Raw genomic sequence first — 22,597 nt, 5'->3', positions numbered from 1 at the left:
AACTACCTTCTGTGGCAGAGAGTTCCAGAGATTCACCACTCTCTGTGGTGAAAAATGTTTTTCTCGTCTCGGTCCTAAAGGATTTCCCCCTTATCTTTAAGCTGTGACCCCTTGTCCTGGTCTTCCCCAACATCGGGAACAATCTTCCTGCATCTAGCCTGTCCAACCCCTTAAGTGCTAGTGTACGGGGTGATGGTTGGTTGGAGTGGACATGGTGGGCTGAAGGGCCTGTTTCCATGCTGTATCTCTAAAGTTTAAAGCTGCTCCTGCAGTTCCTGGTTATTACCTTATATTCCTCTTGGGTGGCCAACAAACCAACAGTATGAATAATACATTCTTCAATTTCAAGTAATACCCCCTAAGCTCCCCTCCCCTCCTTATAATGCCCCTCCACCCTAGTCCACACCCTTCTCCCACCACCCCAGTCTCCCTGCTGCCACCCCTTCCTGTGTACACTCACCTCCCATCCCCGAGTCCCATATTTCCCTTCTCTTCCCCCTCCCTACTGTCCCACATCCCCACTGCCCCCTTTCTACCCATACCCCTCCCTCCAGCTTTACATTTCACTCCACTCCCCCCCCCCCTCCTCCTCCCACCCCCCCCCCTCTCGCCTCTCTCCTCCCACCCCCTGCTCTCTCCCACTCCTCTCCTCCTTCCCTCTCATGCTCTCCTCCCTTCCCCTCCCCTTCTCTCATTCCCTACCTTGCTGTCCTCCATCCTCTCATCCCTTCTCCTTCCCCCCCCCCTCCGCCCCTCCCCTCTCCCCCTCTCTCCCCTCCCCCCCTCTCTCTCGCCCTCCCATCTCTCTCAATCCCTCTCTCTCTCCCCCCCCCCCCCCCCCCCCCTCCCCCCCCCTCTCCCCCCCCCCCCCCCCCCCTCCCCCTCCCCCCTCCCCCCCCCCCCCCCCCCTCCCCCCCTCTCCCCTTCTCTCCTCTCCTCTCCCATTCTCTCCCCTCCCCTCCACTCCCCCCTCCCCGCCATCCTCTCCTCCCCTCCCCCCCTTTTCTCTCCTCCCCCCATCTCTCCCCCCCCCTTTCTCTCCTCCCCTCCTCTCCCCCCACCTCTCCTCTCCCCCCCCTCCCCCCATCTCTCCTCCCCTCCCCCCCTTCTCTCTCCTCCTCCCCCTTCTCTCCTCCCCCCTCTCCTCCCCCCCCCTCCTCTCTCCTCTCCCCCTCTCCTCCCATCTCTCCTCCCCCCTCCAATCTCCCCTCCCCCCTTCCTCCTCCCCCCCCCCCCCCCTCTTCCTCCCCCCCCCCCTCCCTCTCCCTTTCCTGCCTCCCCCTCCTGTATCCATATGGAAGCCAAAGACACCAATGATCTGTGCACAATGTGAAGGACAAGACGCCACAACGCAGGGCTCGCTGTTGAACGCTCCTCATTGTGTTTTTGATCAATCCGCCTCCTGATGCCTCGCTGAGGGGGTTTTTTTTTTTTGTTGGTTGTGGTTTGTCGTGTTTTAACCTTGCTGTTCGGTGCAGCAGAGGAGGAGAGGAGGAGGAGGAGGAGAAGAAGGGTCCACAGACAAAAAAAAAGATGTTGGCAAGATAGAGAGGCAAAAAAATCACCACCCTTCCCAGCCACTTTCAGCGAGGCCCCGAGTCGGGGAACCGCAGAATTTATTCTCTGCGGCCATGGATGTGAAAATGAGCAGCGCTTGCGCCTTAGTAATGGTTGCTTTACAGTGAGAGGGACGGGACTGCACCCCCTCTCTCCCTCCCTCCCTCCAAATTATGGGGAGACGATGTGTCGGAGAGGAGAGGCGGCCGGTTACTTTGTTGTAACTACTTTTCACCAGGGATTCGGGACGGGCCGGGAAGTATGAAGGAGATGGTTGGTGGTTGCTGCGTGTGTTCTGACGAGAGAGGATGGGATGAGAATCCTCTGGTCTACTGTGACGGACATGGTTGCAATGTTGCTGTTCACCAAGGTAAAGCCGGCGAGGAGGGAGGGAGGGAGGGAGGAAGGCATATTCCAAAGGCAGCCAGCGAGAGAGAGACACACACACAGAGAGGGAGAGCTTGTAGCGCCTTCTCGGCTCACTCACTCAACGTGTGATTTCACCAGTGGTGGGGGAGCAAAAATATTGATTTCTCTTTTAAAACGGGAGAGGATGGTTTGCAATTTTTTTTTTAAAAAACGCCAGAAGTTTTAGCAGAATTCCACCGTCTACAGACAGGCCGGTGAAGTGTCAGTCACGTCGCTGTGGTTCTGAGTTTATTTAAAACCCTTTCTCTTTACACCGTTTGTTACAAACGCTACGCTCACATTTTTTTTTCTCAGATGGTTTCCATTTCACCTCTTACAATTGCACGCTTGTTTTGTTGAATTTTTTTTTTTAAGGAAGGGATCTTAACTTTTGTATTTCTCCCTGGCCTTTCATGGACTCACCAATGTACGTACGCCACAGTGATCTTTGATCACTAATCTGGTCGCTGCGACTAATAAAATGGGGGCGATGAAGGGAGTTGTGTGTGTGTGTGTGGAGAGCAGTGTTCTGCTCACCTACCCTGTTCTGCTGGCGTACGAGATCATAGTTCCCGAGTGGCGTTGTTAGTAACTACCGGTGGCCCTGTGTTTACAGGCTCGCATTAGATCCCCACGCTCGGCTCCTGCTAGTTAAAAGCACACACACACACCATCACAGAGCCCAGAATATCCCCTTCAGCTCACAGTGTGAACCAGGGTGGCACAAGTGGCAACAGCTAGCCCAAAACAGTGCCCCGTGACCCAGGGTTCGATCCTGACCTCAAGTGCTGTCTGTGTGGAGTTTGCACGTCCGTGTCCTTTCAGGGGGGGGGGGTTCCACAAGATTTGTGTGGGTTTGAAGGTAATTTGGCCCCCTGTAAACTGCGGGCAGTGTGCAGGGGCTGGATTTGAAAGTGGGATAGTATAGAGCTAGTGTGAATGGGTGATGGATGCTGTATCTTTCATCCAGTCGAACTAGATTGGCACCAGGGTGTCCAATTGGTGACGGGAGAGGAGGATGGGGGAGAAATCAGGCATGAGGCCAACATTTATCTCAAGATGGGTCCCATCCCAAAAGACCGCTGTCATTCCCTCCGCAGATGCTGCCTGACCCAAGGTGGTAAATCTGTGGGATTATTTGCCACAGACAGCTGTGGAGGCCACGTCAATGTGTATTTTTGAGGCACAGATTGTCAGACTTTCGATTAGTATGGATGTTATGGGGAGAGTGGAGTTGAGAGGGAGAGATAGATCAGCCGTGATTGAATGGCGGAGTAGACTTGACGGGCCGAATGGCCTATTTCCGTATCTACAACCAATGAACTTATGAGCCGTTAACTTCCTCCAGCATCTTGTGTGTTGCTAAAGATGCTAGCGTCTGCAGTTCCTCGTGTCTCCAGCTTGCCTTTAAATAAGTTGAATGTAAACATGGCCACATAGTGTAAAGATGCTTCACGGACGAGGCTGATGAGATGCCTGGGCAGTAACGGAGAGTTTATGTAGTGAAGGTAGACACAAAATGCAGGAGTAACTCAGCGAGGGCAGGCAGCATCTCTGGATGGAAGCATGCCTTCTACTCCAGCATTTAGTGCTTCCCTTTGGTTTAAACCAGCATCTGCAGTTCCTTCCTGCAACGGTTTACTGACTGAGTTGGGCTTCAAAGAACACCCGTGATAGGCAGGAGAGTTTGGGGTTGGGAACTCCACTGTGATGGATCCTGGCAGCTGAGGACATGACAACCAGTGTAGGAGTGAGGGAAATGCTGGCCATTATTGACTCAGAGCTAGAGGAAGACGGAATTTCCAAAGCACCTCTGAGGTCATGGAAGGTGCTGTACTGAAAGAAGAATTGTCAAATGTTGCTGTTTCAGATGTTGGTGGGGCTGGTGATACTGCTGCCTGGCAGTGCATGAGATATTGGTATGACTGTGGCCGTGGGTGGTGTCTAAAGAAGGGTCTCCACCCGAAACGTCACCCATTCCTTCTCTCCAGGGATGCTGCCTGTCCCGCCGAGTTCCCCCAGCATTTTGTGTCTCTGGAACTAGTGTGAATGGGTGACCACTATTCAGGGTCTGAAGGAGGGTTTCGGTCCGAAACGTTGCCTATTTCCTTCGCTCCATAGATGCTGCTGCACCCGCTGAGTTTCTCCAGCACTTTTGTCTACCTTCAGTGTGGACTCGGTGTGCTGAAGTCCTGTGTCTGTGAATAATGCTGTATCTGTCAATGAATCAAAAATGATGAGATAGGATTGTTTTTTTTTTTGGCGGGCGCACACTACTCCGTTAAGTGGCTTGGCGCTTGTTGGCTTAAGCACAACAATGGGACGAGGGTCTCTTGGTAACGGAATGCGTTTGGTGCAGGTGGAAGAAAGCTATGCAAGTGTTTCTCTCTGTGTCTAACTTATGGAGACAATGCTGGGAACTATATTCTGCACTCTGTATCTTTCCGTTGGCCCTACCTATTGCACCTCAGTTCAGCATGAATTTATTTACCTTTGGTATTATCTGATTCGGTTGGATAGCAGGCAAAACAAAACCTTTCACCTTGGTTCATGTGACAATAAATAATCAGCCTAAAAAACATGCTCATTCGGGATCTGACCTGGAAATTTCCTGTTCCCTGTCGATTATTTTCTAAATGGGGAGAGAATCCAGGACCTGGGAGCGTTGCTGCAGAATTCCCAAATAGTTCATCTGCAAGTTGAATCGGTAGTAATAAAACTAAATGCCATGCTTAGTATTTATTTTGCAAAGGGCTTGTATACAAAAACAGGGATGTAATGCTGAGACATTGTACAGGTGTTGGTCAGGCTGTATTTGGAATATTGTGAGCATCATATCTGAGGGGGGGGAAGTGCTGGCTCAGGAGAGGGCCCAGAGGAGGTTTACAAGAATGATCCCAAGAATGAGTATGTTAACATATGATGAGCATTTGACGGTGCTGGGCTTATATTCGCTGGAGTTTAGAAGAAAGAGGAGGGGACCTCGATGAAACATGCAGAACCTGCCCATGTTCTCCAGAGATGCTGCCTGACAAAATGAGTTACTCCAGCACTCTGTGCCTTTTTCTGAGAGGATGACATGAGGCCACAGAGAGTTGTGAGTCTGTGGAATTCTCTGCCTCAGAGGGCGGTGGAGGCAGGTTCTCTGGATGCTTTCAAGAGAGAGCTAGATGGGGCTCTTAAAAATAGCGGAGTCAGGGGATATGGGGAGAAGGCAGGAACGGGATACTGATTGTGGATGATCAGCCATGATCACATTGAATGTGGCAGTGCTGGCTCGAAGGGCCGAATGGCCTACTCCTGCAACTACTGTTTATTGGCACAGCGGTAGAGTTGCTGCCTTACAGCACCAGAGTTCCGGGTTCGGTCCTGACCACGAGTGCTGTCTGTGCGGAGTTTGTACGTCCTCCCCGTGACCTGCGTGGGTTTTCTCCGCGATTTTCGGTTTCCTCCCACACTCCAACGACTTACGGGTTTGTAGGTTGATTGGCTTGGAACAAATGTAAAAAATGTCCCCAGTGTGAGTAGGATAGTGTTAATGTGTGGCGATCTCTGGTCGGTGCAGACTCGGTGGGCCGAAGGGCCTGTTTCTGTGCTGTAATTCTAAACTAAACCAAATGCAACTCGAAAGCATGGATATTTAAAGACCAATCACCCCATCACTGAATTATAAAACTTATGTCACTAATATTAGAAACAAGACTTTATCAGCTTCTCCTGTCGGTATTGACTAAGAAGTATCTCTCTTTCCAACTCTCCAGATTCATTTGGGTTCTGCTCAGTTGCCTCTTGTACAAATTGGACTTTACCTTGCTCTAAACGTTATTCACTTTATACATATCTATATGCTATATAAGGCTTCATTACAAGCATGTGATCTTTCCGCTGACTGGTTAGCGCACAATGAAAGTTTTTCACTGTACCTCGGTACACGTGACAATGAGGCCGAGAACTATATTCTGCACTCTGTATCTTTCACTCTGTACAACCCTAACCCTAAACTAAACTGTTCAGATATAGTCAGAGTTTCTGCATTCACCACCTTTAAAACAGTGAGTCCCAAAACCCCAATATCGTCTGGGTGAAAAAAGTGCTTTCTTAGCTTAAGGCCCCTGAGCTTAAATCCACGAGAATGGTCCCGACCCAAAACATCGTCTATCTGTCTTCTCCTCAGATGCTGCCTGACCCGTCCGTTGGTCTAGTCCAGACTCTGCCGTCTTTTGTAAACCATTATCTGCATTTCGTTGTCTCTGTACTGTACACTGACAATGACAATTAAAATTGAATCTGAATCTGAATCTGAATCTGCAGTTAGAAACATAGAAACATGGAAAATAGGTGCAGGAGTAGGCCATTCGGCCCTTCGAGCCTGCACCGCCATTCGATATGATCATGGCTGATCATCCAACTCGGTATCCCATCCCTGCCTTCTCTCCATACCCCCTGATCCCTTTAGCCACAAGGGCCACATCTAACTCCCTCTTAAATATAGCCAATGAACTGTGGCCTCAACTACCTTCTGTGGCAGAGAATTCCACAGATTTGTTGTTTTTACAGTTTTAATTATCTTCCTCTCTGTTAAGGGCATTCGGACCTTACTGTATCATCGCATCAACTTCCCTCTTAGTTGTATACATGGCAATTAAATCTTCCATCAGCCAAAGCATGTCTGCCTTGCCTGCCCAACATTGTATTATACAGAAGACATGGTGGTTTGGGCAGGAAGTGAAAAAAAAAAATAGCTGCTGTTATGATCATAATATGTATACATGTACATTGGTGTAAGTGAAGGAAAGAACTGCAGATGCTGGTTTAAACCTGAAGATAGACACAAAAACCTGGGGTAACTCAGCGGGTCAGACAGCATCTATGGAGAAAAGGAATACCTCACATTTCTTAAGATCATAAGTGATTGGAGTAGAATTAGGCCATTCGGCCCATCAAGTCTATTTTGCCGTTCAATTATGGCTGATCTATCTCTCCCTCCTAACCCCATTCTCCTGCCTTCTCCCCATAACCCCTGGCACCTGTACTAATCAAGAATCTGTGAATCTCTGCCTTAAGAATATCCATTGACTTGGCCTCCCCAGCCTTCTGTGTAAATTAATTCCACAGATTCACCACCCTCTGACTAAAGACATTTCTTCTCATCTCCTTTCTAAAGGGACATCCTTTAATCGGGGAGAGATCCTTCTTCAGATGGGGTTATGGCCCTGTCCCACGGTACGAGTTCATTCCAAGAGCTCTCCCGAGTTTAAAAAAAAATCAAACTCATGGTAAGCACGGAGAATGTACGCAGCGGGTACGTCAGAACTCGGGGATGTCTCTTAGCGCTAACGGCAGGTACTCGGGAAGACTCGCTAACGGCAGGTAAGCACGGGAAGACTCGTGACGATTTTTCAACATGATGAAAACTGTCCACGAGAGCCCCGAGTACCGACGAGCGGCCATTACCGTAAATCTCCAAGTTTGAATCAGGGCAAACTCGGGGAGAACTCTTGGAATGAACTCGCCATAACTCTGACCCGTTGAGTTTCTCCAGCTTTGTGTCTATGTCGGTGTTTGTTTTGTGTGTGTGAGCTCACCAGGGGGTCTTCAGCGGAGTCAGGGGGTTTTGTTGTTGGTCACAACCCTACTTCCGAATCCGTAGGGGGCACTAAGAGAAACTTTAATTTGTGGAAGATAGACACACAATGCTGGAATAACTCAGCGGGTCCGGCAGCATCTCTGGAGAGAAGGGGTGGGTGATGTTTTGGGTCGGGGCCCTTCTTCAGACTGAAGGGCCAAAAGGGTCCTGATCTAAAACATCACCTATCCATGGTGTCCTGAGATACTGTCAGACTTGGTGAGTTGCTCCAGCACTTTGTATCTACCTATAATTTATAGGATGTTCAAAAAATCACTGCAGGGCTTTGAAGTCTAACTTTTACAACAATAGCGGAAACTTAGCACGTCACAAAAGCTTTTCACTGTACCTCTGTACGTGTGACAATAAACTAAACTAAATAAAACTGAAACAGTCAGATTCCATCAATGGTATCTGGATGATCTGAATGGGGGATTGTCTCTGAATGATGCCACCTGCAACAGTGCAGAAGCTTTACCGTGAGCACAGGTGTGTCAGGCTGGCTTTTTAATGCTCAAACCCCTGGACTGAGTCTTGAACCCAGGAACATTGATTTAGAAGTGAGAGTGCCTTACCTTCATTACTTTGCCTTCAATGCATTGCCCTGCGTTAAATGCCTTGCCTTCCTTGCCTTGCCTCAATGCCTAACCTTGCCTCCAGTGCCTTGCCATGCTTTGCCTCAATGTCATGCCTTGCCTCAATGCCATGCCTTGCCTCAATGCCATGCCTTGCCGCAATGCCTTGCCTCAATGCCATGCCTTGCCTCAATGCCATGCCTTGCCTCAATGCCATGCCTTGCCTCAATGCCTTGCCTTGCCTTGCCTCAATGCCTTGCCTTGCCGCAATGCCTTGCCTCAATGCCATGCCTTGCCTCAATGCCATGCCTTGCCTCAATGCCATGCCTCAATGACTTGACTTGCCTCCAATGCCTTGCCTTAATACCTTGCCTCAATGCCTTGCCTTGCCTCAATGCCTTGCCTTGCCTCAATGCCTTCCCTTGCCTTCAGTGCCTGAAGAACAATGCACACCTGCCCCAAGCGTGTGAGAAGGAGCAGGGTGATGAGAGAGGATGATATTGTGATTTGTTTATATTAGGTTTATTATTGTCCCGTGTACGGAGCCACAGTGCAGAGGTTTTTGCATGCTATCCAAATCGATCAGATCTACCATACAAATTTAAATTCAAATTCAAGTGGAATAGATAAACCAAAGTGGAAGATGCAGAATGCAGAATATAGTACATCAGTTCCATCGACAAAGGCTTTAGACTTTAGAGATGCAGCAATGAAACAGGCCCTTCGGCCCACCAAGTTTATGCCGACCAGCGATCACCCCGTATACTAGCACTATCCTACACACTATGGACAATTTACAATTTACAGAAGCCAATTAAACTACAAATCTGCACGTTTTTGGAGTGTGGGAAAAAACCGGAGTTCCCGGAGAAACCCACGCGGTCACGGGTAGAACGTACAGACAGCGCCCGTAGTCGGGATGGAAACTGGGTCACTGCGCCGTGCCCGACCCCACTGTCCACGATGGGGGTAGAGGTGAATCGGACACCACCCCAGCTTATGGATGGACATGTTCCAAACCTGATAACACAGAGGGGAAGAAGCTGTTCCAGACTGTGGTGGCGCTGCGCTTTCAAGCTTCTGTACCTCCTGCCGGGACGGGAGCGGGGAGACGAAGGAATGACTATCTTTCTCTCACTCTGTATTTTTAATTTTTACAGCTTGTTATGGAATCGTTCAGGTCCCGACAGGACCGTGGTTCTGCAGGAAGTGTGAATCGCAGGAGCGAGCTGCCAGAGTGGTGAGTGTTTGTAGCCACACAGATTGTAGCCACCCTGATCTTTGAAGGATGAAGCTTTTGATAGCTTGCTTGTGACAGTTCCAATATCGAGTTTCTAATATCAAGGCAGTTCTTATTGCAAATCACTTACAATGTTGGAATTATAATCCTGTATACAATGATCTCATTGAGATGTACAACATTATCACAGGGTGGATGCAAGATAATGTTTCTTCTGGCAGAGTAAAGGATTGGCTAGTGGTGATAGTGTCATTGAATAGGCTCATGGATATGCAGGTAATGGGGAGAAATGGATCACATGCGGGCTGAAGGAATTAGTTTAATTTGGCATCATGTTCAACAGAGACATCGTGGGCCAAATTCTTGCCCTGTTCTTGCGCTATGAAGATAGACCCTAAATGCTGGAGTAACTCAACGGGACAGGCAGCTTCTCCGGAGAGAAGGAGTGGGGTGAAGTTTTGGGTCAAGACCCTTCTTCAGACAGAGAGTCGGGGGAAGATGGGGTCTAGAGATATGGAGGGGTGATCGAAGCAGATGATTGGAGGGGTTGGACAGGCTAGATGCAGGAAGATTGTTCCCGATGTTGGGGAAGTCCAGAACAAGGGGTCACAGCTTAAGGATAAGGGGGAAATCTTTTAGGACCGAGATGAGGAAAACATTTTTCACACAGAGAGTGGTGAATCTCTGGAATTCTCTGCCACAGAAGGTCAGTTCATTGGCTATATTTAAGAGGGAGTTAGATGTGGCCCTTGTGGCTAAAGGGATCAGGGGGTATGGAGAGAAGGCAGCTACGGGATACTGAGTTGGATGATCAGCCATGATCATATTGAATGGCGGTGCAGGCTCGAAGGGCCGAATGGCCTCTACTCCTGCACCTATTTTCTATGTTTCTTTGATGATAAGGAAATATCGAATGGATCATTGTTAGCTGAGGGGAAGGTGACAGTGGAATTAGACAGAGAACCAGGATGGGGGAGAGACAGAGCGAGAGAGAGAGGGGGAAAGCAAGGGCTACTTGAAGTTGGAGAAGTCAATGTTCAGACCGCTGGGCTGCAAGCCGCACAAGCAAAATATGAAGTGTTGTTCCTCCAATTTGTGTTGGGCCTCACCCTGACAGCGGAGGAGGACCAGGCCTCTAACGATTTAGACGAGGGAATTAAATGTGACATCTCCAAGTTTGTGGATGCCACAAAGTCGAGACCCTTCCTCTGCCTAATTGTAGGGTGGGATCTGGTCTTTTCTTGATTCCAGATCCTCCCCTCCCCTCCCCTCCCCTTCACAATCAATCTGAAGAAGGGTCCAGACCTGAAACGTCACCTATTATCTCCAGAGATGCTGCCAGAGCCACTGAGTTTTATGGTTTATTTAGAAATGAGATGAGAAGCAATTTTTTTTCACACAGAGGGTAAACTAACCTGGAAGGTGGTGGAGATTTGGTGAATGAGTTGATTTGGTTAATTTTAGTTTGGAGATACAGTATTGAAACAGGCCCTTCGGCCCATCGAGTCCGCACCGACCAGCGATCCCCGCACATTAACACTATCCTACACCCACTGTAGGGATAATTTACATTTAAACCAAGCCAGTTAACCTCCAAACCTGTGCGTCTTTGGAGCCGGGCAGGAAACCGAAGATCTCAGAGATAACCCACGCAGGTCACGGGGTCACGGGGAGAACGTGCAAACTCCGTGCAGGCAGCGCCCGTAGTCGGGATTGAACCCGGGTCCCAGGCGCAGTAAGTGCTGTGAGGCAGAAACTCTACCGCTGCGACACGGTGACGCAAATGTTCCCAGTGGGGGGGAGAGAGGGAGGGGGAGAGAGGGGGAGAGAGGGGGATTGGGGGGAATTTGGGGAGAGAGAGAGGGGGGAGGGAGAGGGGGGGAGTGGGGGGAGAGAGGGGAGTGAGTGGGAGTGGGGGGGGAGAGAGAGGGGTGGAGGGAGGTGAGGGGGGAGTGAGAGTGGGTGGATGGGAGTGAGAGAGGGATTGGGGGGGGAGTGAGAGTGGGAGTGGGGGGGGGGAGGGGGGTGCGAGGGGGAGAGGGAAGTGGGGGGAGAGTGGGGAGTGGAGGGGGAGGGGATTGAGTTGGGAGTGGTGGAGTGAGAGGGGAGTGGGAGTGGAGGGAGGGGGGGGGTGCGGGGGGGAGAGGTGAGAGTGGGGGGGAGAGGGGGGAGAGAGGGGAGTGGGAGGGAGGGAGGGGGGAGTGAGGGGGGGTGGGAGAAGAGGGGAGGGGTGGGGGAGGAGGAAGTGGAGTGGGAGGGGGGGGGTGGGGGGGGGGGGGGGGAGAGGAAGGAAGTGAGAGTGGAGTGGGGGGGGGTGGGGGAGAGAGAATGGGGGAGGAAGAGATGATTGATACTGCCTCTATAAAAAGATGCAGTCCCAGGCTTGTTATGGGCAGTGTCCATAAATGGGCAGAATGTGCTGGATTAAAGCAAATTGCCATTTTGTGGTGAGTTTTAGCATCCTCACAATAGAGACGCGTGGATTTAGAAGCTGTTTGGAATGTACAAGGCGATTGTACTCGTCCACCAGGATGTGACATGGTTCACATCCTCCTGGACTCACTCGGCTGGCATCCTGAAACCCAGACACGGGGCGGTGACTGAGTCGGAGCGTGGACGCACAGAGCTCAGGCCCTGGTCGACTCTTGTTACCTTCAGCGCAAGGAAATGGAAATTAAACGAGAAAAGTGCTCCTCGGTCATCCTTCCTGTCGATTAATTACAGGATTTGTTGCCTTGCAGCCTCGGAGAAAGCTGGAACACAGACAGACAGTTTGTTTCCTGAGAGCATTTACTGCAAAGCTGAGCAGCATTAGCAAAGTGCCACATTTATACGGCACAGTGGCTTAACGGCAGAGTTGGTCGGTGCGGGCTCTGTGGGTAGGAGGGCCTGTTTCCGTGCAGTGTATCTAAACTAAACTACAGAGCCTTCAGTGTTAGTTTTTAGTTTTAGATATACAGCGCGGAAACAGGCCCTTCAGCCCACCGAGTCCGCACTGACCAGTGATCCCCGCACACTAACACTATCCTGCACACACTAGGGACAATTTTTGCTTATACCAGGCCAATTAACCCACCGAATCTGCACCGACTAGCGATCTCCGCACACCCACACTATCCGACACACACTATTTACTCCAAGCCAATTGACCTACAAACCTGTACGTCTTTGGTGAGTGGGAGGAAACCGAAGATCTCGGAGAAAACCCACGCAGGTCACGGGGAGAACGTACAGACAGCGCCCGTAGTCGTGATCGAACCCGGGTCTCTGTAAGCTGCAAGCGTTGTGAGGCAGCAACTCTACCACTGCGCCACCGTGCCGCTCTGTAACAAGAATGTTCACGACTAATTTGGCGCTGAACCGGCGAATGAACTTCACACCCCATGTGCCCAGTGAGATGGCGGCACGACGGCACGGCGGTAGAGTTGCTGCCTCACTGCGCCCGAGACCCGGGTTCAATCCTGACAACGGGCGCTGTCTGCACGGAATCTGTACGTTTTCCCAGTGCCTGCATGGGTTTTCCCCGGATGCTCCAGTTTCCTCCCACGCTCCAAAGACATTCTGGTTAGTAAGTTAATTGGCTTTGGAAAATTATCTATAATGTGTGTAGGATAGTGCTCGTATACAGGGGATCACTGGTCGGCGCGGACTCGATGGGCAGAAGGGCCTGTTTCCATGTCTTATCTCTAAACTACAGTAGACACAAGATGCTGGAGTAGCTCAGCAGCACAGGGAGCATTTCTGGAAAGAAGGAATGGGTGACGTTTCGGGTCGAGACCCTTCTTCAGACTGACATTCCAGCATTTTGTGTCTACCTTTGATTTAAACCAGCATCTGCAGTTCTTACCTACAATGTCTTTTTATGGAACAAGAATTTTCCAAGGCATTTCATTGAAACTAATTTGGCACAGAGCTGTACACTGAGCCTTAAACCATATGTGTGACACTTTGCACAACATAGGCAGGTTTTAAGGAGTGCCTTCAAAGAAACAGAATTCCATAACTAAGAGCCAGAGTCAAACAATAGCTAAAACTCTGGCCAAATGCTGGTTATTGTTTTAAGATGATGATTGCATTGACCACTTTAATAACTCAGGAGGTGATTACAGGGATTATTGAGGGGAGAGGCCGTGCAAGGATTCGAAAACAAGAGTGAGATTTTGGAAATAGAAACATAGAAACATAGAAAATAGGTGCAGGAGTAGACCGGCGTGGCTTTAATGGCCGCGGGACAATCGCCATCGCCAGCCGGGGGCTTTGACTTTGACTCTGACATGGGGGGGGGTGGGGGGGGGGGGGGGGGTGGGGGGGGGGGTGGGGGGGGGGGGGGGGGGTGGGGGGGGGGGGGGGGGGGGGGTTGGGGGGGGGGGGGGGGGGGGGGGAATGTGGGGGTGGTGGTGGGGGGGGGGGGGGAGGGGTGGGGGGTGGGAGAGTGCAGTGGAGAGATAAGTTTTTTTTGGCCTTCCATCACAGCAATGTGATGGATGTTTATGTAAAATGTTGTGTTGTGTCTTGGGTCTATTTGTTTGTAATGTATGGCTGCAGAAACGGCATTTCGTTTGGACCTCAAGGGGTCCAAATGACAATTAAATTGACCATTGACTATTGACAGGAGTAGAGGCCATTCGGCCCTTCGACCCTTGAAATATTTCCCCCCCAATGACCCTCCCCTCCCCCGCATAAAACAAACCGAAGTACATTAAATCAAACTTTTAACAAACACTAAAAATAACAAAAGATTAAAAAAAAAACGAACTGAGTGCCGGGGAGATGGCAGCCCTGCTGTTATGGGGTTGAAAGGGAAGGATAGATTCGCCATGATTGAATGGCGGCGTAGACTTGATGGGCTGAATGGCCTATTTCTGCTCCTATCACTTGTTATGAGCATGAGATATTATGACCCATCAGGCAAAACTAAGCGGATATGGTTTTGTTTTGCTTTGGAAAAGGCTAATGTTACCTGCTGGAGCCTTTCAATGGCACAAGGTGATTCGGCTGAGTAAATGTCGAGAAGATGTTCTCACTTAACATTTCTTTCAGTTGGTGTGCGTCACAGCCCTGTCATGACCACAGACTGCACCTCCTTCACTTCCCTTGAGAGAGAGAGAGGTGTTGGCTGGCCTCCTGGAACCACGGCAGCAGTGTGTGTGTGTGTGTGTGCAGCAAAATGCTTGCAGGGCTCAAAGCTAGTAGTCGAAAATATAAGATGCTGCATAAAATGAGATAGAAACATAGAAACTAGGTGCAGGAGTAGGCCATTCGGCCCTTCGAGCCTACACCGCCATTCAATATGATCATGGCTGATCATCCAACTCGGTATCCCGTACCTGCCTTCTCTCCATACCCCCTGATCCCTTTAGCCACAAGGGCCACATCTAACTCCCTCTTAAATATAGCCAATGAACTGTGGCCTCAACTACCCTCTGTGGCAGAGAGTTCCACAGATTCACCACTCTCTGTGTGAAAAAGGTTCTTCTCATCTCGGTTTTAAAGGATTTCCCCCTTATCCTTAAGCTGTGACCCCTTGTCCTGGACTTCCCCAACATCGGGAGCAACCTTCCTGCATCTAGCCTGTCCAACCCCTTAAGAATTTTGTAAGTTTCTATAAGATCCCCTCTCAATCTCCTAAATTCTAGAGAGTATAAACCAAGTCTATCCAGTCTTTCTTCATAAGACAGTCCTGACATCCCAGGAATCAGTCTGGTGAACCTTCTCTGCACCCCCTCTATGGCAATAATGACTTTCCTCAGATTTGGAGACCAAAACTGTACGCAATACTCCAGGTGTGGTCTCACCAAGACCCTGTACAACTGCAGTAGAACCTCCCTGCTCCTATACTCAAATCCTTTCGCTATGAAAGCCAACAGACCATTCGCTTTCTTCACTGCCTGCTGCACCTGCATGCCTACTTTCAATGACTGGTGTACCATGACACCCAGGTCTCGCTGCATCTCCCCTTTTCCTAGTCGGCCACCATTTAGATAATCTCGGTCCTAAAGGATTTCCCCCTCATCCTTAAACTGTGTGACCCCTTGTCCTGGACTTCCCCAACATCGGGAACAATCTTCCTGCATCTAGTCTGTCCAACCCCTGAGATGAGGCGCTGATAGTCAGAATCGGCCCCCACCTCCCCCCCCCCCCCCCCCCTCCCCCACCCCCCCCCCCCCCCCCCCCCCCCCCCCCCCCCCCGCCAAAAGGTATCAACAAAAGGACGTCATGGGTTGTAGGTGAGAAAACGTGGGTTTAAGGACAATTTGAGGTGAAGGTTTCTTCACACAAAGTGGTTGCTCTCTAGAACTTGCTGCCAGCAGAGGTGGCTGAGATAAATGCAAGTACTACACTGAAGAGACATTTACATAGTGGGCAAGACATAGGTTACAGACCCAAAGACACGAGCTGAGGAAGCACAATCTGCCACAGGCAATGATGGTCCAATTCTACACGGCCATCGTAGAGTCTGTCCTCACCTTCTCCATCATGGTCTGGTTGGGCTCAGCCACCAAGCACGACATCCGGAGGCTGCAGCCAATGGTCCGATCAGCCGAGAAAGTTATTGGCTGCAACCTTCCCTCCATTGATGAACTGTACTCTACAAGGGCCAGGAAGCGAGCGGGCAAGATCATCTCTGACCCCTCTCACCCTGGCCACAAACTCTTTGAATCACTTCCCTCTGGAAGGCGACTCCAGACTGTCAAAGCTGCCACAGCCAGACATAAAAACAGTTTTTATCCACGAGTAGTTGCTCTATTCAACAGCCAAAAATCTGTAGTCTCCCTTGGATCTGGTATTTTGTTGGTTCACGTGCCTGATCAATGGTGTTTTATCATTAATGTTTTATTATTATTAATATTTAGTGTTTTCTGAGTCATTCGTAACTGTCACTGTATGCCATGTTGTTACTTGTGGGCGGAGCACCAAGGCAAATTCCTTGTATGTGAATACTTGGCCAATAAACTTCCTTAGATTAGATTAGATTAGATTAGACTTTATTCATCCCCTTATTCAGGGGAAATTCAGATGTCCTTGCAGCCAACTAATAAAAATACAACAAAGTATTCAAGAAGAAATTCAACACCAAAACATCCCCCCACAGTGGTTCCCACAAAGTCCAGTCCCCATCCTCTTGTCCACCCAAAGTCGGGCCTATCGAGGCCTCCACAATGGCCGCCACGGCGCCCGATGTTCTCGCCGGGTGATGGTGCTCCGGCGTCGGGAGAACTCCCAGCGGCTTGGGGTGCGAGGAACGGACGCCTTCCCAACGGAGCCCGCGGCTTCCAAGCCAACAGACCGCGCCGGACGGAGCTCCACACACTGGCGATCTCGACAAGAGATCCCAGGCTCCGGGATGTAAAGTTCAGCGTCGCAGCTGGCCGCTCCACAGAACCGCGGCTCCACGATGTTCTTATCGGCGGTCCCAGCATACTGGAGCTCCAGCGCGGCGACCCAGGAAAGGCATCGCCCGCTCCACGACAGCGCTCCAGCCGATGTTCTGCGCCACCGCCAAATCCGATGTTCTGGCCAGGTCCCCTCAGGGAAACGTGGCTCCAGGACCCGCTGGTAGGCCGCAAGGACAGGTCGAAGACGCTGCTCGGAGGAAGGCAACCCCTCCGACCAGGTAGGGACTTGAAAAACAGTTTCCCCCCTCCCCCCCACCACCCACCACACATAAAAAGATTCGGCCCCCTGACTCCACACTCAACGTACTAAAAATAATAAAAAAGAAGGGAAAAAAAACCCGGACAGCTGCAGGACAGGCAGCCGTTCAGGACAGCGCCTCCAAAGCGGTCAAATGGAATTAATAAGATGGACACTATGGTCGGCCTCTGTCTCTCTGCCGTACAAATGGATGGTTCCATGGCAATAATTTCAGCTTATGTTTTCACGAGAATCTTGGGAGGATCTTCAGGGTGTTTGGAAGATGGAAGCTTGCATCATGAGGCGGTAGAAAAACCAAATGGCATGGAAAGCTTTGAGATTAATAATAACGTTATGAGCGTCACGGGATATGGGGAGAAGGCAGGGACGGGATACTGATTGTGGATGATCAGAAGATTGATCTTATAGAAACTTACAAAATCCTTAAGGGGTTGGACAGGCTAGATGCAGGAAGATTGTTCCCGATGTTGGGGAAGTCCAGGACAAGGGGTCACAGCTTAAGGATAGAGGGAAAATCCTTTAGAACCAAGATGAGAAAAACATTTTTCACGCAGAGAGTGGTGAATCTCTGGAACTCTCTGCCACAGAGGGTAGTTGAGGCCACAGTCCATTGGCTATATTTAAGAGGGAGTTAGATGTGGCCCTTGTGGCTAAAGGGATCAGGGGGTACGGAGAGAAGGCAGGTACAGGGTACTGAGTTGGATGATCAGCCATGATCATATTGAATGGCGGTGCAGGCTCGAAGGGCCGAATGGCCTCTACTCCTGCACCTATTTTCTATGTTTCTATGAAGAAGGGTCTCGACCCAAATCGTCGCCTACTCCTTTGCTCCATAGATGCGGCCTCACCCGCTGAGTTCCTCCAACATTTTTTGTCTACTTTCCATTTTCCCAGCATCTGCAGTTCCTTCGTAAACAAGGGCTGTATAGATATTTGTTTGTTATTGTTACGTGCGCTGGAATGCAGTTGGAAAGGAGGTGTAGGAGGCAGCTCCGTCATTCTTGCGGCAGGCCCCCTGGCTGCAAAGTGTGAGTCGAGGAATTTTTTGGAGCAGAGGTCATGTTTTGTAATTTGAAACTAGCATGTGACATTGAACTTTGATTTATGAAACGACTGCCAATTCAGAGCTGTTGTTTACCCTGACTGTTTGCAGGCCTCAATTAAAGGGGGAACTGCTATGACATGGTCTCAGCCGCTGGGATGTTTCATTACTGCACCATACACTGTACATGTTTCGAGTTGGCATTTAAGAGGTGGCAAGTGATTGTATCTCCTGAGTATATCATGTGAATACGGATGGAAGGGAGGCACAAAAATGCTGGAGTAACTGCTGGTCGGGCAACATCCCAGTCATTGAAAGTAGGCATGCAGGTGCAGCAGGCAGTGAAGAAAGCGAATGGTATGTTAGCATTCATAGCAAAAGGATTTGAGTATAGGAGCAGGGAGGTTCTACTGCAGTTGTGCAGTGTCTTGGTGAGACCACACCTGGAGTATTGCATACTGTTTTAGTCTCCTAATCTGAGGAAAGACATTCTTGCCATTGAGGGAGTACAGAGAAGGTTCACTAGACTGATTCCTGGGATGTCAGGACTTTCATATGAAGAAAGACTGGATAGACTCGGCTTGTACTCGCTGGAATTTAGAAGATTGAGGGGGAATCTTATAGAAACTTACAAAATTCTTAAGGGGTTGGACAGGCTAGATGCAGGATGATTATTCCCGATGTTAGGGAAGTCCAGAACAAGGGGTCACAGTTTAAGGATAAGAGGGAAGTCTTTTAGGACCAAGATGAGAAAATCATTTTTTACACAGAGAGTGGTGAATCTGTGGAATTCTCTGCCACAGAAGGTAGTTGAGGCCACAGTTCATTAGCTATATTTAAGAGGGAGTTAGATGTGGCCCTTGTGGCTAAAGGGATCAGGGGGTATGGAGAGAAGGCAGGGATGGGATACTGAGTTGGATGATCAGCCATGATCATATTGAATGGCGGTGCTGGCTCGAAGGGCCGAATGGCCTACTCCTGCACCAATTGTCTAATGGGTTACCTTTCGGATTGAGACCCTTCTTCACACTGAGAGTCAGGGGATAAGGAAACTAGAGATAACGAAGGGTACAAAGAGCATGTCAGGTGTGGAAAGGTCAGATCAAAGCAGACAATGCCCAAAGAAGAAGATATACGCAAAATATTGGAGTATCTCAGCGGGACTGGCAGCATCTCTGGATAGAGGGAAAGGGTGGTGGTTCGGGTCAGACTGAGTCGGGAGAGGGAGAAACAGAGATAAGGAAGGGTGAGGTGTGAAAACGAGACATCAAAGTGGATTGAGAGCAAGGAATATGGAGAAAAGATGGTTAGCTCGGGGGAAAGTGACAATGAAAGAATACAGAGATTAAATGGAAGAATCAGAGGGACAGCCAGACCGGTCGGAGAACTAGGAAGGGGGATGGGGGGCGAGGGATGGAGAGAGAGAGGGAAGGCTAGGGTTGCTTGTAGTTAGAGAAGTCAATATTCATACCGCTGGGGTGTAGGTTGCCCAAGCGGAATCACTGAGGAAAAAGGGATGGGTGATGTTTCGGGTCGGGGCAGGAATGGTCCCGACCCCAAACCCCACTCTTCCGTTTTCTCCAGAAATGCAGCCTGACCCCTGAGTACTCCAGCAATTTGTGTCTATTTTCGATCGTAATCAGATATAGCCTTCCCGCTGCCTGGCTAGCACGCAACAAAAAGCATTACGCTGTAAATATTGTACACGTGGCAATACCGATTCAGATTCAGATTCAATTTTAATTGTCATTGTCAGTGTACAGTACAGAGACAACGAAATGCATTCTCTGTGTGAAAAATGATTTTCTCATCTCGGTCCTAAAAGACTTCCCTCTTATCCTTAAACTGTGACCCCTAGTTGTGGACTTCCCCAACATCGGGAATAATCTTCCTGCATCTAGCCTGTCCAACCCCGTAGGAATTTTGTCATGGTGTACTGGTGTAGCCTAGATGGTTCTGCTGACTTCCACTGGTCTCTCCATCTCATCTTGACCCAGGCTGTCTTAGAAGCATCAGCCGGAATTCAATTCAATTCAATTCAATAAACTAACACTAAAAGTATTCTCCACTCAATCATCCCCTTCGCTCCATCAGATGGACTTTGACATGATTGTCTCTATGTTTGGTATTTCCTTCCGTCGTGTGTCTTTTAGACCTGCAGCTCCGCTGAGGCGAGCCAGGCCAACGTGTCATCGTCCAGGTCCATCAGACCTCGTTCACCATTCGGTGGCCAACCGGTGTTTGGGGCAACTGGTGACCATGTGCTCCACTGTCTGTGTTGGGTCCCAACACTCGCAGGAGGACCCATCTCTTCATCGCTGCTCCATAGCGTCCTCAAGTGCTTTCGGGGAAGGTCCTGGCCAGGGACGTCCATGGGGTCATCGAAACATAGAAACATAGAAAACAGGTGCAGGAGTAGGCCATCCGGCCCTTCGAGCCTGCACCATTCGCCATTCGATATGATCATGGCAGATCATCCAACTCAGTATCCTGTACCTGCCTTCTCTCCATACCCCCTGATCCCTTTAGCCACAAGGGCCACATCTAACTTCCTCTTAAATATAGCCAATGAACTGTGTGGCCTCAACTACCTTCTGTGGCAGAGAATTCCACAGATTCACCACTCTCTGTGTGAAAAATGTTTTCCTCATCTCAGTCCTAAAGGATTTCCCCTTTATCCTTAAACTGTGACCCCTTGTCCTGGACTTCCCCAACATCGGGAACAATCGTCCTGCATCTAGCCTGTTCAACCCCTGAGATGAGGCGCTGATAGTCAGAATCGGCCCCCACCTCCCCTCCTCTTAAATATAGCCAATGAACTGTGTGGCCTCAACTACCTTCTGTGGCAGAGAGTTCCACAGGTTCACCACTCTCTGTGTGAAAAATGATTTTCTCATCTCGGTCCTAAAAGATTTCCTTCTTATCCTTAAACTGTGACCCCTAGTTCTGGACTTCCCCAACATCGGGAATAATCTTCCTACATCTAGCCTGTCCAACCCCTGAGATGAGGCGCTGATAGTCAGAATTGGCCCCCACCTCCCCTCCTCTTAAATATAGCCAATGAACCGTGTGGCCTCAACTACCTTCTGTGGCAGAGAATTCCACAGATTCACCACTCTCTGTGTGAAAAATGATTTTCTCATCTCGGTCCTAAAAGACTTCCCTCTTATCCTTAAACTGTGACCCCTTGTTCTGGACTTCCCCAACATCAGGAACAATCTTCCTGCATCTAGCCTGTCCAACCCCGTAGGAATTTTGTCATGGTGTACTGGTGTAGCCTAGATGGTTCCACTGACTTCCACTGGTCTCTCCATCTCATCTTGACCCAGGCTGCCTTAGAAGCATCAGCCGGAATTCAATTCAATTCAGTTCAACTTTAATGTCATTACACAAATACAAGTATGAGTACAACGAAATGCAGTTTTGCGTCAGTCAGTAGTAGTTGTACATAAAGAAATTTAAAAAAAAATTACAAAAAATTACAAAGAGAGAAGATACAGAATAATCAAAAAATACAGAATAATTAAACAATGGGGACGGAGGGACCGGAGAAATCTATCGGCGGGACTCCGAGTTCAGCAGTGTGATTGTGTTGTTGTAGAAGCTGTTCCTCATCCTGCTGGTACGTGACCTGAGGCTCCTGTACCGCCTCCCTGATGGGAGGAGGGCAAACAGTCCATGGTTGGGGTGTGAGGGGTCTTTGATGATCTTCCCAGCCCGTCTCAGACACCGTTTTCGGTGGAGGGCATCCATGGCAGGGAGCGGGGCACCGATGATGTGCTGCGCGGTTTTCACCACCCGTTGTAGTGCCTTCCTGTCCGCAGCAGTGCAGCTGCTGTACCATACCGTGAAGCAGGTGGTCAGGATACTCTCTATGGTACAGCGGTAAAAGTTGGTCAGGATCCGGGGGGGACAGGTGGGCTTTCTTGAGCCTCCTCAGGAAGTAAAGGCGCTGCTGTGCCTTCTTGATCAGCTTGGAGGTGTTGAGGGACCAGGACAAATCCTCCGAGATATGTACTCCGAGGAATTTATAGCTGGAGACGTGCTCCACCTCAGTCCCGTTTATATGGATGGGGGTATGACTGCCTCTGGTCTGCCTGAAGTGTTGTGTAGAGCAGCTCTTGGGCTTTGGTATTACCTGACCTGACTGTTTTGATTGCAAAACGAAGCTTTTCACTGTACCACGGTACACATGTCAATAATAATCCTCGACCTAAGCATTGATCAAATGCGCTTTGATCAGACAATTGAACTTGTTCTGATTCCGTCCAACTTCATTGATCATGGGAAATCATCGGAAGGTCTGAATTCCCTGTTTAATTTCCACCCTTTTGGGAAATTTCAAGTAGTTAATAATAATTTTATCCAGAGAGGAGTTGATGGAAAATTGAAATCAACCTAACATTTTAGTGTTGCTTAATAATGCATGTAAGACTTGCACAAATTCAAACATCACAGGTTTTTTGCTATACGGGAACTGTCATATTCTCAGT

General features: G+C 49.6%; 1 protein-coding gene across 1 annotated transcript in view; it reads left to right on the top strand.

The window, feature by feature from the left end:
• The first annotated feature begins 1,287 nt into the window (after nt 1–1,287).
• The window catches only part of LOC129710098 (protein AF-10-like), a 167,456-nt gene continuing 146,146 nt past the window's right edge, over nt 1,288–22,597 (top strand). The window contains 2 exon segments of the mRNA XM_055656816.1: nt 1,288–1,927; nt 9,327–9,406. Coding sequence (XP_055512791.1) covers nt 1,819–1,927; nt 9,327–9,406 — 189 coding nt within the window. The 5' untranslated portion in view covers nt 1,288–1,818.

The sequence above is a fragment of the Leucoraja erinacea genome, chromosome 27, assembly GCF_028641065.1.
Source record: "Leucoraja erinacea ecotype New England chromosome 27, Leri_hhj_1, whole genome shotgun sequence".
NCBI classification, from domain to species: domain Eukaryota; kingdom Metazoa; phylum Chordata; class Chondrichthyes; order Rajiformes; family Rajidae; genus Leucoraja; species Leucoraja erinaceus.
Note: the sequence above shows the minus strand (reverse complement) of the source record. Positions and strands in the feature narration are given on the sequence as shown.